The sequence below is a fragment of the Phalaenopsis equestris genome, unplaced genomic scaffold, assembly GCF_001263595.1.
Source record: "Phalaenopsis equestris unplaced genomic scaffold, ASM126359v1 Scaffold001134, whole genome shotgun sequence".
In the NCBI taxonomy this organism is placed as follows: domain Eukaryota; kingdom Viridiplantae; phylum Streptophyta; class Magnoliopsida; order Asparagales; family Orchidaceae; genus Phalaenopsis; species Phalaenopsis equestris.
The window spans coordinates 30,215-47,816 of NW_018165573.1; the positions used below are offsets into that span (position 1 = coordinate 30,215).

At 31.6% G+C, this 17,602-nt stretch overlaps 1 protein-coding gene across 4 annotated transcripts in view; it reads left to right on the top strand.

Annotated features, from left to right (window-relative positions):
* The first annotated feature begins 3,654 nt into the window (after positions 1-3,654).
* The window catches only part of LOC110033311 (calmodulin-lysine N-methyltransferase), a 65,911-nt gene continuing 51,963 nt past the window's right edge, over positions 3,655-17,602 (top strand). For 2 of the 4 annotated variants that reach the window (XM_020737238.1, XM_020737239.1), the window contains exons 1-2: positions 3,655-3,853; positions 9,805-9,988. In XM_020737238.1, the coding sequence (XP_020592897.1) occupies positions 3,754-3,853; positions 9,805-9,988 (284 nt within the window). In that variant the 5' untranslated portion in view covers positions 3,655-3,753. Of the gene's footprint in view, positions 3,854-7,941; positions 7,959-9,804; positions 9,989-17,602 lie in introns of those variants that run through there. The other 2 variants (XM_020737240.1, XM_020737241.1) reach the window with 2 other exon arrangements.

Below are 17,602 nucleotides of genomic sequence, written 5' to 3' on the forward strand. Positions count from 1 at the left end.
TATATATATACATGCAAGAGATTAAATAAAATTTATTTTTTGTTTTAGAATTCATTTAAATTATCCAACTAATGTACTTTGAGCAAAAAACATTTCCAAGCATAAATTCATGATCATATGAGCTCTGTTTTCATCAAATTTATGACTAAATTGAGCCACTTGGCAAGATGAACTCAACCACTTTAAAATTAATTCAATTCTTGGTTCCGAGATGAAGTAGTTGAAACATAATTAGAGGTTTTGGATTGTTAATTGAATTGTCAAATGAACTCTAAATTTGATATATATTTATAGCTGAATCGAGCGTCTCGACGAGAAGAATCCAACGAGTCTAAGATTGTTCAATTTTGAGGAATTTAAGACTCCTTAATACTTCAAAAAGTTACATGTGATCAAAGGGGATCAGCGTAGACCGTCTACTCAGGTGGTTGGGGAAATTATACGCCAACAAATCTATAAATTATATATAAATGTCCCTCTTAAAAAAGCTATAAATATGACCCATCTCTTCACTTACAGGTGAAGGGAAGAAAGGTGAGAAGTGAAATTCTAGAGCATATTCTTGAGAGAAGACCCGAGGACTAACTGCAGGCCATCAGCCGCCGACCGCCGTCACCACTTGCTTTCGTTGACCACCAGCCATCAGTATTAGCTGCTTGCAATCATTGTAGCCAGAATGCAACTGTTGTTAAATTTACTAATATTTATATTTTTTTAGCCATATAATGAAAAATATAGTTTTCAATGTACGATTGTAACCCTGTACTCCTTGTTGAGAGAAAAGATGTACCACTGTAGTTACAAATATATAGTGGATTAAGTTGACTGAGCTCAACCTCATGATTTTTTTAATCTCCATGGGTTTTTCACGAATTTTTTTTTTCTCTCGTGCTATTTTTCTTTCATCTGTGTGGGCTTGATCTTCGAGCAACATTAAAATGTTAAATTATTACTTAATCTACTCAAATCTTTTGACACACGATGAAAATAAAACTTTAACAAAATTTAATCGAAATAAAAATCAATTCCACAACTTCTTAATCTTTGATAATAACATTTAGAACTTATGCATATCAACATGATTGTTTAAAAGTGTAGGGTGTAATGAAATAATTTTTAATGATTTTTCAATAAGTTAATATTTTTCCTGTAATTTATTTGAAAAATTTTATATTTGTATCTTATATGCGCGCGTATGTGTGTGTGTGTATGTCTACATGTGCGCGCACGCGTATGTGTGCATGTGTGTGTGTGCGCGCGCGTCTACATATGTGCGCACGCGTATGTGTGTGTGTGTGCGCACGCGCGCTCGTGTACGTGTGCGTGCGTGTGTGCGTGCATGTGCGTGTGTGCGTGCGTGCATGCGTGCGTGCGTGCGTGTGTGTACGCGCGTGCCTGTGCGTGTGTGTGCGTGTGCGTGCGTGTGTGTCTATATATTGGATGTCTATATATGTGTGTATATATATGGGTCTATATATGTATGCATATATATGTGTGTATATGTCTCTATATCTATTTGTGTGCGGGGCAGAGCCAACATCTTTTTTGAGGGAAAAGATTATGATTCACAAAAAAATGAAATAATTTCGAAATGATAATCCTCGTTATGAAACCCAATTCCTATGTATTGACATATCTAACACATTTATATCAATGGAATCTTTCATAGCACATAAAAAAAACCAATATTTTAATTTTAAAAAAGTGATGTACACCATTCCATGCATATATAAGGTGGTATCTTTGTAAAATTGAAGTTTAGGTGTTAGATACGTAAATACATTAGAATTGAGTGATATGTAAGTAAATCTTCCTTTATTTTTTTTAATGGGCCATTTCCCAAAATTTTCCCATGCATTATAAACATAAGAATAACATAAAATTTAAGTGTAAATTTACTACTAGATGTACTGATGGACCAGTCATTCATTTTCTCAATACGATATATTAAACTTATTAATCTCATCAAATGAGAGCTTCGCTTGAAGGCATAAGTAATTCATAATTAACCATGCCACTAACACGAGTAACTCATCCGCCGGCTCCTCCATTAACAATGTCACCCTGCTGCCAGTCATCTCAATGACCATGATCTCCTCTTCCTCATTCACACATTTCCATCTTCCTAATTGTTTACTTGCCTTTGTGCCCTGTCAAGATTTCACTGCCGATGTGTGGAAGAGGAAAGGGATACGGGGGCAAAGTAATATTTTTGGGTGGACAAACGATGGAAGCGCCACTCTCGTTATTTTAAACTCCGAAATTCAAGGAGGTTTGTTGCCCCTCGAACCCAACCTAGGTCCGCCTCTATTTGTAAGTATATCTCTGTGCTCGCTCGTGTATTTGTCAAATATAAAGAACTGCATAATAAATAAGAGAACGAACCATAGCTAGAATAATATATATTAATTTATAGATAAATATATTAAAAATAGCTTTGATTGGTATAGTAAGTTGATCTTACATGACATGTAATTTTTAAGAGGATTTAATCATTTATGAATACCAAAGGCTGACTACATATTTCTAATGAAATTTAATTTAAGATTTTTTTTTAATGATTATATCATCCAATATTTATGTCTCTAACACATAGTTCATAAATATTATCACATTTTGATTACTCTTATTATTGGAGAGAATATAAATATTGGAATATTTTTGACTAAAACTTGATAAATTAAAATGAATTAACTCATTTATACTTAAAATTCATCATAAAATGATATAAGAATAGGAAGAATATGATGCAACATACAAATTTATAATTTTTCATAAGATAAATGAATCAACTTCTCATAATTAGGGGTGTAAACGAGCCTAGGCTCAGCTCGTGTTCGACTCATTTATATCTTGAGCTAAAATAGCGTGTTCGTGTTCGGCTCGTTTACTTAGCGAGCCGAACACGAGCTGTTCACGAACAAAGAGTTATTTTGACAACCCTAATCATGTAGCCAACAAATGTTAAGGATTGTGACAAGATTTAAAACATCATTTGAATCTAATTTAATAATTTTTATTATATTTTCTTTATTAATACTTTTAATTGATTATAAATCTTATTATATACTTTTAATTGATTATAAATCTTTGTAGCCTTGTAGTCAACTAAATTTAAAAAAAAAAGCTACTCATCAAAGATATATATATAATTGCCAAGAGGACTCACAGCAAACTTCTGCAAAATATTTGTTCGTGTTGTTCGTGTTCGACTCGTTAGCTTAGTGAACGAGCCGAACACAAGCTTCTGAAAGAGCTGAACAAGAGCTGTTCTTGAGCAACGGGCCGTTTTGACAGCCCTATTCATAATTACAGAGTTAGCCAATTAGGCATGTCATTCAAATATATATTATTACATAAAATATTAATTTAATAAAAAAAGGACTTTTCATATCAATCACCCAAAATATTTAATATAACATTATAATAATCTATATTTTAATTATAAAATTTAACCACCAAAAACCTTAATTATGACAATTTATCACCCAAAAGCTATCGGTTCCAATGAAAAAGTTATTAAAATATTGTATTTAAGATTTGAGTAAAAATAAAAATAAAAATAAAAATAAAAATATAAAAATGAGTTAAAATTTCAGTAGATTATAAATATTAGTTCCGATTGGTTTAAAGGATTCATCGACTGAACTGCTTTTTTGCACGCAGTACATTCTGAGTTGCGGTTCCCCTCGGAAGTGTGCTCCGACCCAAAAACCCTCAACTGGTTTTAGAGGCGAAGCCACACCGACAAGGATGGAGAAGTCTCGAGCCGCTACTGCTCCATCTCGAGGTTCTTTGCGGTGGGCGATTCTTCGCCAGGCAATCAGAACTACATCTCCTCCTTCCGTCAATGGTGCTCCTCTTGTGCTTTCTCAGCTTTCTTTTCGCTTAAGATTCGATTAGTTTCTCTGCGCACAGTATTATCTCTTACATTGAATGCTGTGATTCTTGTGTCGAGCTCTGCGATAACTGGATTTGCAATTGAAATCTCGAGCTCATATGCTGCATTTTGAATTTCAATTTTATTCTGCGATACTGAAGAGAATTAAAAAAAGTGAACGTATTTTGCTTTTTGTTGGAAAGATTATAATGTAGGGAGGTAGAAGGGGATATGTATGATTTCTGAGCATGTTTGATTAGAGTTTGTGATTTGCTAGGAAAATTATGGCTATAGAGATTTAGAACTATATCTTAGGCTGCACGATGATATTCACACACAGATAAAAGTTTATGCCGATATGGCAGACACACAGATTTTTAAATGGAATACTTGAATATGAAAAACCTATGGGACTTTGCTCTATCATAATAGATCCACTGGTCTTGCTTGGAGATTAAAATGATTAACTCTTTTCTCCAACTTTAGAGCCAATAATACCTTGTAAAAATTTAGCTGGGCATTGTCTCTCGATTTTGTAGCAGGAGGTGGCGATGTTGACAGAGGATTATGGTCGATCAGTCTTGTTGATGAAGGTGATGGTTGATATTTAGCGTAGGACATTGATGAATGTTTTTTTAACTGTGCAGATGAAAACTTTGTTAGACAAATGTTTTTTTGTGGTGGCAATAGGACATGATTGGTATAGGAAGCAGGACATTAGCAGATGTTGGGTGACTTTGGCTGAAAAATAACTAGGATTGTGGGTTGGTGGATGTCTATGATGGATACCGACAAGTATCGAAAGTTGGACAAGGAAAAATGTCGGGATTTGGTTGTTGATAGCAGTTGGTTGATTGCCAACATGTTGTTCATGGACATCCAATGCCACTGAAGGGCAATCATTGATGTTTGAAGGTGTTCGGCCTCGTTGTCTTGCAACAAGGGCATTCAGCTACTTGGCATGAAACATATGTCAAACATTGGTAGTTAATGAATATTGGAAATTTGTTGTTGGTGGACATAAAAATTTAACAAATTTAGATGTTAGTAGGCGGCTTGGCTATTCATCCCCTCCTTATAGAGGTAGGGTTGGGGTGGACATGCCAGGAAAAAAATGAATGCGTATGATTTGTGGACGTCAAATGTCTATTTTGGCATAAGTTAAATGGTGGTGAATGTCAGACATTAAAAAGTACACATTGGCAAGTTTGGAGTTGGACTTCTGGCGAATTTTGTTCCATGATGAGGTAGATCAGCAATAGTCGGTAGATATTTAGAGAGTTTTGAGCATCGGGGTGGTCAGTTGATGGCTTTAGAAGCTATTAAGACTTTCAAGTTCTTTATGATTCTTGAGTGGCATAGTTCTTGATATGATAAAATCAATAGAAATTCAATCTATTTTTAGATTTTAAGGGTGATTGTTGGTCATATTTTAAATCATTCTTGAATATTTTTCTTTCTTATTAGCAACGAATACAACAAATCTGACCCTCAATTGTTTGAAAAGTGATTAGGTGCTGTTGCCCATGTGCTTGTCTTATTGAGCTACCCACATCATGATTGAGACAATCGATCGGGCAGCAATTGGCGGTGCTTTTGTCGTGGCTGGTGGTAATTGATTCTCCAATGAAGAAGCAAAAGGTGTTGCCTAGAAGCCCTTGACACTAATAGTGCTATGGGTTGACAGATAAAAAATCCCAAAATAAACTGTCTAGAACAAAATTTGGAGCAAAGGCTGAACTTTATCTTCACTGGAAGATGACGATGAATCGACATAATTTTGGCATGTATTTGTTTGTTTAGATAAGAGCAAACAAATGATGCTAATGATTTACCAATATATCTCCGTGTGATTTGCCATAATTTTGATAAAATGTTGTTATCAAATTTAGGTTCTATAAAAAATGGTGATGGAACTTTTGTGATTTTTATGATGAAATATTCTCCTTCTTAAGAGTAATCTGTCACCATGAAAAACTTTTGAATTTGTTGCTTGTAGAAGTTATAATGGATTCAAGAAGTTTAAATTTGTAATAATTTCCCAACACTCTGTCCGCATCAAAGCACCACAAAGTGATTTAAGTGTAGATTTAGAATTTTCACAATTGTAGGAGTTTGGGAAGGGTTGCGACTTGTAGCGACCCTTTGACTTGCATTTGTGGGTCTCATTGTCTCATGAATTTGGCAAACTGATCTGATTCAATTTAGTTTTGTTAATTTAGGGGCCAAATGTACTTAAAATGCATGGATTTATATCCATTGGATTCAAATTGTTAAAAATATTTTTTTAACTTTAACTTTACTTGAATCACCGCCTGAGTTCCTTCTGAACTAAATTCCAAAGTTCCCGAACTAAATTTTGAGTGAGTTGAATGTGAATAATGTGTAGAATTCATGCTTGATCGTGTTGATTTTGCGAGCTATGCCAGAGGTAAAATGCGAAGATGCATTATCTGAGCATTCATTCCAAGGAGTTTTTTCTCGCTTATTATTTTGGAAACTAATGTAAAGCTAAAACCAATGGTTAATAACTACTTGCATTTTATGTACTATGGAGAGTTCTACAAGAGCAAGAAAGGTGGTAGGACAAAGGGCAATTTAGTTGGTTATATGTTAAATAATGTCTTTTTTGAATGCTTGAAACCATCTAGCTTGTAGAATGCATTTAACTAAGAATTGATATTATCTATGTCTATCAACTATTCCTTTTTTTTTAGGCATTACTTCTGATAATAGCCAAAACATCTCTATTGTTGTAGTTTTTGATCGTTTTTTGCTTTACTGAAATGGTTATTGATTCTAACTTCTTGTACATTCTCAGTAAACTTCGCTCCATATCAAACATTTTTGAGCACTAGATTAATGATGACAACTTACCTTAATTATCTTTCAATTCTCTTAAAATGATTATGCAACTTGCATAAACATGGTGATAGTTTGAGGACAAGAAGATTCCTATGAATTGAATGTTTCTACATGAGAAAAAATCGAGTTTTTAAATTTGTATTTATAAATATGCAAGGGACAAATATTTAAGGCTAGTTTCAGTAACTTTTTATTCCAAAAAATGAAAAAAGTTGTTTGAAGTTGAGATACGTGGGATTTTTGAAAGGATTAAGGGAGGTGGTGGATGTAAATGTCATGGTTTATAGTCATCATAATCACAAGATTTGTGACTTGAATGATAAAATTTATAAGTTGAATGTTTCTTTTTGTTATAGTAGTTTTCTCCTTTGTTTTAGAAAATATTTTTTAATTTTCCTTTGAATAATATCTATAATGTTTCTATGAGAATAGGTTGTCGTACTCTCTCATTTTATGGAATTCTCCGTTATGCGGTTTCCCATTTGATCGATCTTTTGATTCTATATTCAACTACTTGCATTAAAACATTAGTCACATGATTTTTCGATCCATTATATATTTACTCTTTGCAAGTTTATTTGTTTCTGGTATTCTATTTATAATATGCATTGGCGTCTTATGATATTCTTTATTATAAAATTTTGAGTTCTTCTCTGCTTTTGACTTCTTCCGATATGCAAATTATAAGATATTGCATTGTTTTAAATGCTACTTTTGTATTTGGATCGTATTCGTCAATTGCAAATGACACATCATAACATAGAGGTCTCTGAGTCGTAGCACATAGCGCATCATAGAGAAATACTTTCTTATGATGATGATGACAATTTTTTGTTTCACTAGTTTAATTGCTTGTGACAATATTAAACTTGTAAAACGATCATAATTATATTTTAAATTTTAAGTAATTGAAGTATTGAGTTTTCAAATTTAAATATTATTAATGCCATTTTTTTATCATGCCATTTTAATTTCTAATTTAATTAAATGTTTGTGTTTTGCGGATATCAAATGTCTATTCTTTGGCATTCATTGAATTTTTGTTGTTGGCAGAAGTTAAAATGGTGGTAAACTTCGCACATTGGAATGTATTTTTTGACAAGTTGGGAATTTGACTTTGGCAGATTTTGATCCTTGATGAAGTAGGTCATGCACTATACGCTATGACCCTGCTGAGACTTTTGTGCTATGATGTGCTATTCGCCATTAACAAGTATGAAAACTATTGTCCTTTGAAATAATTGAAGATCCTAAAAAGTGCTTTTTAATTTTAGATATATATTAAGCTTATCATTGAAAAAGAAATGAGGCCTCAAAGTCATTTTGTCACTTGAGAATGGTTTTTGATGCATGATTGCTTTAGAGTGCTTTTGGGGAAGCTTGTGCTCATCCAGATAAGCCGCTTATCTGGAAACGCAGACCGCGGGTTCCGCGTTTAGTGTAAAAAATCATCTGCGTTTTAGGATAAGCTGCTCAAACGCAGTTTTTAAATGGTGAGGCGGTGTTTTCAAAACACCGCTGCAGCGGATAAGCTGCCCCAAATAGAGCCTTAGTGCAAGATGTATACAATTATGCACACAAGGTTATTCACAGTTCACAGGCTTGAACATATACTGAACCTGATAATAATCGTGTCAAATTAGATTTGACTGTGTTATTTGGGTCAACTTGATTCCGACCCCAATCATAGTTAGATATCTATTCTAACTACTAATCAGGTTAACCCAAATTTTTTATGTTGTGTTTGGGTGGTTTCTTAGGTTGGCAATTTTTTGAGTCCCTAGATTAAATTGGAAAATAAATTGTAGAAAGAGGAAATGTAAAAGTAGATATAAAAAGCTTGAGAGGTAAATCTGTTAAAATTATTTGATTGTTAAAAATGTTGTATTCATGTCACTCATTATGGTGCTAGTGAAATATTTCTTAATGTAGCCATAAACGCAGGCAAATTTTGTCAATTCACACAAGTTTTTTTTGCTTTTTTTTATATCTTTATTTATAGGCTATATTACTTTCTTTGATTTATTCATTCTCATATTATAAAATTTGACCATTGCACAAAGAGTCAGAGGAAGATAGGAGAATTCGGGATAAAGTTGAAGTTGCGCAGTGAACATAAAGTGTATAAAAACTAATCATATTTTCCATGCAATCACTCATCTAGATATCATGGTTTAGGGTTTAGGGTATTTAGTTTATTTGTTAGCACCCACCCAATTGTTGTCTGTTGCATGGACGACATAACATTGCCTATAGGACGTGGTATTTGCTTGTTCTCTCCATTACAGTTTTTTAATATATGTTGCCTTTTTTCTTCCATATGTTATTTAGCCCTAACATTTAAGCTTTCCCTTAACATGGCTTTCTTCTCTCTTGAATTATGAGTCATGCTTCCCTGAGAAGTATTAACCATTTAGACGAATAATTTTTTAAGGCTCTTTAGCTTCAGGTGGTATTTGCACCAAACCCCCTACTTTTGGGTTATTCAGTATATCCCACAATTCAGAACTTCTAGTATCCAAATAGTTCTGGAAATATCAAATTTCTTTTCTATCTTTTATATATATCAATATCGCTTAGTCCTAAGCTATAAAAACTTTGCCTTAAATATATAGGCACATGAAAGCATCCAGTTTATGTATTTTAACTCATCTTGTCTAATCCACATTCATAGTTCCATTGTCCACGTCGAGATGGAATATTTTGGGCTTTGCTTTAGACCTAACCAATATTTCTTAAGAACTACTTCAGCTTAGAAATTTGGGCTTTTTATCTTTAAGTCAAATGTGAAAAAAAGTTCCATGGACTCGTTCAAGTCAACCAACTTGAAGCCATTTTGTCGAGTCAAGCAGCTGTAAAACTATCTCTTACATATTCAGAATAAAGGACTTTATGGCAACCACAAATATGGGCTAGAAATTACATGTGTCATGTTTTTTTTCGTTGGATTCTCAAAATAGAATATATTATGCTGCTTGATTTTGTCTCTTTTCATGGCCTTTGATGTTTAGGATTAAATTTCCATTCACGCCACTTTTAGCTTATCATGTTTTTGACAGATCTTTCATTTGAAAAATGCTTGAAGGACATATCTAAGAAGACTGCTGGTGGCTTCAAACTGATCTCAAGCCGTCCTCTAATGGGAGAACTTCACTCACTGGAGAAAAATTGTCTGTGTGCTCCAAATGAACTATCTGTCTGCTATGCGCTACCTGTGGACGGAGATATAGAACTGATAATGATGTAAGAACTTAACCTTTTCTACTTAGCTCTTTGCCCGCAAGCCATTTCCATGCAAAATTTAACTATTGATCGTAAAATAGGAAACTTTATTGCGGCGAACATGATTCTTTGATAAACAAGAAAGGGGGAGTTTTACGGTATTGTCATGGATGATCGAAAGCAAGGGATTTTGGTTTTATGTTTTTAGTTCGTCGGGAGGGGATAAAAGAATAACTTGACTACGAAGCAACGTAACACACAATTCTTATGTTTTTACATATCTCACACCTAAACTTTCATAATTACATGCATAGCTGATGTGAGATGTGATAGGAACCTGAAACTAAGCCGGAATCACAGGATTTCATGATTCACGCGATCCTGCAAACGTGATAAACTGAATTCCATCTATTATACTATGAAAAAAGATTTCTTGCCTATTGTTGCTGCCGGACATTGTGGCGCCTAAATTTATCACATTCTTGAATTATAATTAGGGTTTTTATGTTTGAGAGACTATTTATATGTTGTTGTATTCTTGTTTTACAGTCTTTTGGTGATTGTTATTGTTTTGGGAGACATTGTTCTCTGTTTTATGCTCTTTGTATTGCTTTATTCTTTCCTTTTGCAAGTGGTGTGTCCGTGTCTTATTCAGGAACAGGTGTTGGACCTTCCTCGACTATCGGATTTCATCGTTTTGGAGCCCTCTTTGCTGTTTTCAACCGAGGCAGCCTTGGATCGATGCCTATCCTCTTCCAAATGCCGTCAACCTCGCATATTTGTTCCTTGATATTTCACAACTTCCTAAGGCCTTTTTGTTTTTTCTTTTAACTTTCCTATCCCTTTCTATTCCACAACTTTGGTGCTTTAAACCTATACATGAAAAAGTGTATATCACCTTTTAAAAATAGTAATAGTGGTATTTTTGATGTGATATTAAACATTTGAGTGCAATGCGTCTAAATATGAAATTTTTTATGTAAATACATAAGAACTGTGTACTATGTATGTAAATGCCCCAACCTTAAAATAATACATGCATTACTCCAAACCATTGTTAACAACGCGACCATAGCTTTTTGTCCGTTATCTTGAATATATTTTGTTTAGATAGTTTAATCAGTACATATATGATTCCTTCAACTCTTTACATAGTAGAATATTAAGCATCAAAACTTAAAGCACTATGTACTGTTGCATATAAATTGCAACTCAATGCGTAAAACTCTTGCTAGTGTAGGGTTTGGTTAGGTTGGTGCATGCAGCCATACCTATTTTTGTAAATGAGCCGAACATCAGCGAGCTTAAAACTTATTTTTGTTTGGCTTGTTTAAATTTTTTTGTTTTTTTATGTTTGACATGGGAGAGCTCAAAACTTTTTTTTGTTCGGCTCGTTTAAAATTTTTCATATTTTATATTTGAAATAAGTTCATATTCAAAATAGCTCAAAATTGTTCAAATTTGCTGATAATTTGCTTGATTTTGAGCTTTTTAAATTTTAATATTTAATTTTTTAAATTTATTTCAGCTAGTTTGGGTAGAAATAAACTTTTATTTTAAAATATTTTCAAAATTTGGAAATCTGATTTGCTTCTAGCTTCATAAACACAAGCGACATAAAAATCATTAAATAGGATTTTTAATGGGGATTCCTTTCTGTTGAGGCATTGTGGGACTAAGGCTCTGTTTGGTTCGGCGTCCAGATTGCGATGCGGGGAGCTGCTGCGAATTTTGGTCGTTTGGGATGACGTCCAGAGAGCGGCGTCCCACTAGAGCTCTGTGGTCCGTGTTCGAGGGTTGGTTTTTTACAAATTTTACCCCTTTTGTTCGACGTCGCTTCTCTGCCATTCGCTCGTACGCATCAGTCAAGGCTTTCGGTGCCCACGTTCTTCGCAGAGAGGAGAGGTGCTGCAATTTTCCCCTCTCTTGCAGCCTGTAGGATCGAGCTGAGAGCTTGGGGAGGAAGAAAAGTTTGTGGGTACCATGTCGTGCGAGTCACAGAGAAAGGAGGCGACAACCCTGTTGTGTGACTTGCAGAGGTGGGTTCTCCATGGGGTGCGACTCGCGGAGGAAGGAGTATGCCCGATTCGTATATTTGAGGACAATGCACATTCTTATTATAAGGTAAGATTAACTATTAACTTTAATCGATTTAAAATTTATATTTTGAAATTTCAACTATTTATTAATTATTAGGATTATGAATGTAAATCTTAATGAATTTAATTAATTTTTAGAAACCGAATGATAATTCTTACAAAATTTAGGGTATTTGTTTAATGAAGAAGCTAAGATAGAGGAAACATAAATGAAATTTCAGATATGAATACTTATTTTAATTATTACATGTTATTGTCCTATTTAATTAATATTAAATGATGTTTACGAAAATTTTAAGAATGTTAACTAATTAGATATTTGAAAAGGTAATTTAATTTAATTATGATATATAATTGTAATTAGTAAAATAATTTAATAGAATAATTAATATTTAAAAAAATGTATTAATTAAGTACTCTTATGGAATGTTAGTCAGCAATTCAATCAGATGAATTAATTCACGAGATTGTTCAAGTATCAAATGTATGACTGACACTTTTGTTACAAATAATATTACTTCACATGGACAGGATGATCATTTTTCCAGAGATAGCTGTCATTCAATTGTTTTCAAATCGTAAAAAACAAACAAACAGTTAGCTTTTCCACAACAACTTCCTTGCATCAGCTTCCTCGAATAGCTGCTGCAAACCAGCTTATTGGATAAGCTGCAGCTGCCCCAAATAGATCCTAAATATAAAAGATAAGTGGGTGGAATTATGGCTTGTGGGGCCATTTATGTACCACCAAATTTTTATGTATTTATATATACTATTCAAAGTAGAACTTAAGGCCCACTTACGGACTTTTTTTGGATAAAATCTCACTGCATTACGTACATATCAGTAACAATATGTATTTACATATATAATTCCTAAGTAAAAAAGAGATTTCACTAATGCTTTAGTTTAGAGAAATTTACATACATACCACCCAAGTCTTATTTATTTACATATCTAACACCTAAACTTATTTTTTTAATAAATATAACACCAAAATATTTTTAAAAAATAAGTAAATTTAACTTTTTTAATACATATAAAAAATTAATATAAAAAATAATAAAAAATATTTTTTTTTTCTATTTAATTATTTCGAGTTAAAACGAGTTGAACACAATCGAACAACCAAACAATCAAACTGAAACAAATAAATTTTTGTTTGTGTTTGACTCGTATATAAATCGAGCTCAAAAAAATTATTTGTGTTTGGCTCGCGTGCTTAACAAATGAATTGAACCTGAGCTATTTAACAAACCAAACATGAGCTGTTCGCGAATAACGAGTTTTTTTTGACACCCCTAGCCATACTCTTGTATTAGAAATGAGTGGTTTTAGTGATTTGAATCAATGGCCTTTAGGTCATGATCCTCCAACTTAATCATTTACCTAGGTTTGTTCTCAACTTGCAAATGGAAACTACAAATTTAGACAATTTTGATAGATGGAGTTTTCTAATTTTCTTTCAAATGAAAGAAAAATTTTAAATAAAGAATTTTATATCGCGCTAATCACCCAACATTTTGGCAACTAGCTCCTCTCCTCGATGGCCACCTGACTTGTTAAGTTATTTTTTTATCTTGTATTTATTGTATTTTTGTAAATTCAAAATTTTTATTTATTTCTAGTTTTAATTTTATTTAGTATTTATAAATTTAATTATTTTAAACCTAAAATTAAAATATTTAAATTTTTTTATTTTCATGATTTAATAAATTTTGTTTATTTATTTATATTTTTAATTTTTTACATTTATTTCAAGTTTTTGCTTTCATATTTTTTAGCTTCTAGCTTATTATTATATTAGTTTATAATTATATTATATTCTTAGTTTTATAAAACAATTTCTTCAGCATATTTTTTAATTTGAAAATAAATTAATGGAATTCGTGTAATATTTATGAATTTCATGTATGTATGTATGTGTGTGCGTGCGTGTCTACGTAATATAACTTATTAAGGTACTCAAGATTTTATAATATGATAGAAATCCTAGGCTTTGGAAAGGGCCAACAAGGAGCCTAAATTGTTATACTTGTGGACAAAATGCTAGGCCCAACAAAGAAGTTATCATTACTAGCTACTAATTAGTTTGCAGTGTAATAATAATAATAATAGGAATCACTATTTTTATTATTTGATTTTAAGTTTTTTTGTACTCTTTTCTAAACTTTTTTAAAGTTTCTAAATGTTGGGATCCAAAACAGTTAATTTACATATCTTTATTATTTTAAATCAAGCATCAAAAGTTAAAAAAAAAGGGATATTAAAAGAACTTTACTAAATATTTTTTCAAATAATATAGTTTGAAAGAAAGCAGTAAAAATAAATATAACAATATAATTATAAATTCTTTAATACTTCATTAGAAGCTAAAAAATATTTAGACAAAAGCATAAATAAATTAAAATAAATAAATAAATTAATCAAATAAACAATATATGTATTATGTTTAGTATTTTACTTTGAAATTTATTAGTATTTAATCAAATAGAAAGCTTGAAATTTATGAAAAAATGAATTTCTAAAAATAAATAATTGTCTAAAAAATTTTGGGCGACTAACTCCTTTAAAAAAAATTATTTGATTAAAATATGATTTTAGAAATTAATTTTTTAAAAATTATCCCAACAAGAATTCTATTTATTTTTCTTTTGTCAAGGTTGACAAAAGATCCCCACTTATCGGGATAAAGACTTATTTTTGAAGGTTGATGTAAGATCATTATTGTCAAATGAATCTTGATTGTTTGATTTTAGTTATGTTTTCATTTGTTGCTTATGCATGTTTTAAACAATTTTCTTGTGTTAAATGCTTTATAAGAACACAATATAATTTTTATATTAGCTCAAATTATTTTTATTAAGTATTGATGACCTTTTTCTATATAAGGATTGAGATATTTATGATGGAATATTAAATGAGTTTTCTTCTTATCTCATCTCTCTTCCTTCTCCTGCCTTTCTATCGTGTCCCTCTTATCATTGCCTTTTTGTTTTGTTCTATTTGTATCAATATGATATTTGAGCTGAAAATTCATTCTTGTTCGCTTTTTTTTTTTCATAAACTCTCAATTTCATCATTTGACAAGCCTTGCTCACAACCACACTTATTCTAAGTGCGAACATAGCTCTATTTTCATGTTTACATCTTGCTTGCACTCTAAAACTGTGCCTCTAACACCATTGCTTATTAGTTACTTTTGCCAATTCGATACTAACATGCTCGCTTGTTGTCCCGTTTCGCAACTCCACTCCGGTTCTTGTAGTTCAACTTTACAGGACATTTTCTTACAATCAAAATAGAAGAACTATCCCAATATATATGCTCTCATCCCTTAGCCACTCTCCTAAACTTGCTCGTGCACATCTTTTTGCCCATGAGACCCACATGCACCTTCTCAGCATACAACCGCTATTACAGTCAATCGTGTTCTAAAAGATGTTCTCTTCAACAAACACTTCTCCTTGTCACTTGATTTGATCTTTTTCTTCTCATGGATTCATAGTCGCAAAATTATAAATTTGATCTTTATGATGATTGTTGTTATGATGCAAAGTATAAATAAATTTGGTCCTCTTATTCGATCACAATACTTGTGATCACACTTATTTTTCATAGCTTTATGACAAACATCTTCTCCTAAAAATTATTATAATGATACTTAGAAAATTGCCCATCAATTTAAAATATGGATGAAGTGTATACGCTATTTATGAAAATCACCATCAACACAAAATGATTATGATTATCTAACATGCCTCCTCTTCATCCATTTATCCATCACCTTGGTCCTCCATAATATTGTTGAGCTTCGCTATTTGGAGCCCCTTCAACATTATTGATCAGTGTCTCATCCTTATTTATATTAATTTTTTTCTCAATAATCTACGGGGCAACAACAACAACAACAACAACAACAACAACAAAGCTTTAATCTCCTGGCTAAATGAATCTTTTTTCTATCTTTTTTCTCCATTGCGTTCAAGTCTGGATGTGAAAAGTGGAGGGTTGAATTATATAGTCAACAACCAGCGTAAAACTTGTCAAAAAAATCATGACATGAATAATCTATGGGGAAAAAATATAAAAAATCATTTATTTATGTCAATAATGATTATTAAGAGCCTGCTTGGATCATCTTTATTTTTGTTTTTGTTTTTAGCTTTTACTTCTAAAAATTCATTTGTTTGCTATGTTTTGCACATATTTTTTTTTTCTAAAAATAAATCAATGTATTTTTAAACACTCAAAAGTTATAGATGTTATGAATATTTTTAAGAATAAGTTGATTTATTTTTCAACATACCTGACACATTTTACTTAAAATCAAAGCATAAGCAAAATAAATAATAATAATAAGAAAAAGTGACCGCAAACAATCTTTAATTAAATGGGTATGATAGAAGCTTCATTTGTATGTGATAAAATATTATAATATTTAGCCTCCTATTTTTCTTGAGAAGTATAATATCAATAATTAGGTAAAATCCTTTTAATTTAAATTTACATGTACTTAAATTTATTTCCCAAATCTCACTATCCAGGAATAAGTTTATTATGCAACAAACATGGTATATTTTTATGACCATGATTTTTAAAAATACATATTTAAAATAAATTAATTATCAATAATTAGTTATATGCTTAAGCTTCTATTAGTGCTATTAAAAATGCACAAGGTATAATTAAGTTATAAATATTTCAGTTTTTCACAAACATAAACTGGCTGACAATAAATTTGATAACAAATATTTTTCTCTCACAATTTTTGAAATTTTAATTAAGTTATACATTATTTTTATACATGGGATTATATATTTGAATACCAAATTCATGAAATAATTTTTCATTTTCCAAACACTTTTTTAATAACATTTAATTTTCACACAATTTAATTTCTAACACAAATACATAATATAGATCATATAAATGTATATGAATATGATAAAAATTACCTTTTCTACATATAAGTATATATTTCAGTATATAATTACTTGACAAATTTTTTTTCCACAAAACCTTATTTGGTAATAATTAGTTTGCAAATAAAATTTATTTACTGACAAAATATTTTTTGTACATTAATTATATCACACAAAAGCATCTATGAATTTGATAACAACACAAATCATTACATGGAATTATGTGTTGAATATACAATTTCAATTTTTTTAATCTTCAAATTTAATTATTTTTTTATATTCAATCTAGCCAATTTAATTACTAACATAAATATTTGTCCTACATCAAATGATAACAATTATTTTACCTACGTAATTTTTTTTTCAACAGAAAGTTTTCCGTTGCCGGTCCCAAGCCCGGATGAGAAAAGTGGAGGGTTGTGTTAGGTAGTCGACAGCCAGCGTAAAACTTGTCGAAAAAATCATGACATGAATCCTTTTGATCATTGTGTAAGTGCTAGGGCGTCCCCTGGAAGCGACGCGCTGTATAGCCTGAATACAGTGAAAAGTGTGCAAGGGCCGCTACACCGGCGCCCGGGTGTAGTGTTAAATAAGCAAGGGTTCCCACATTA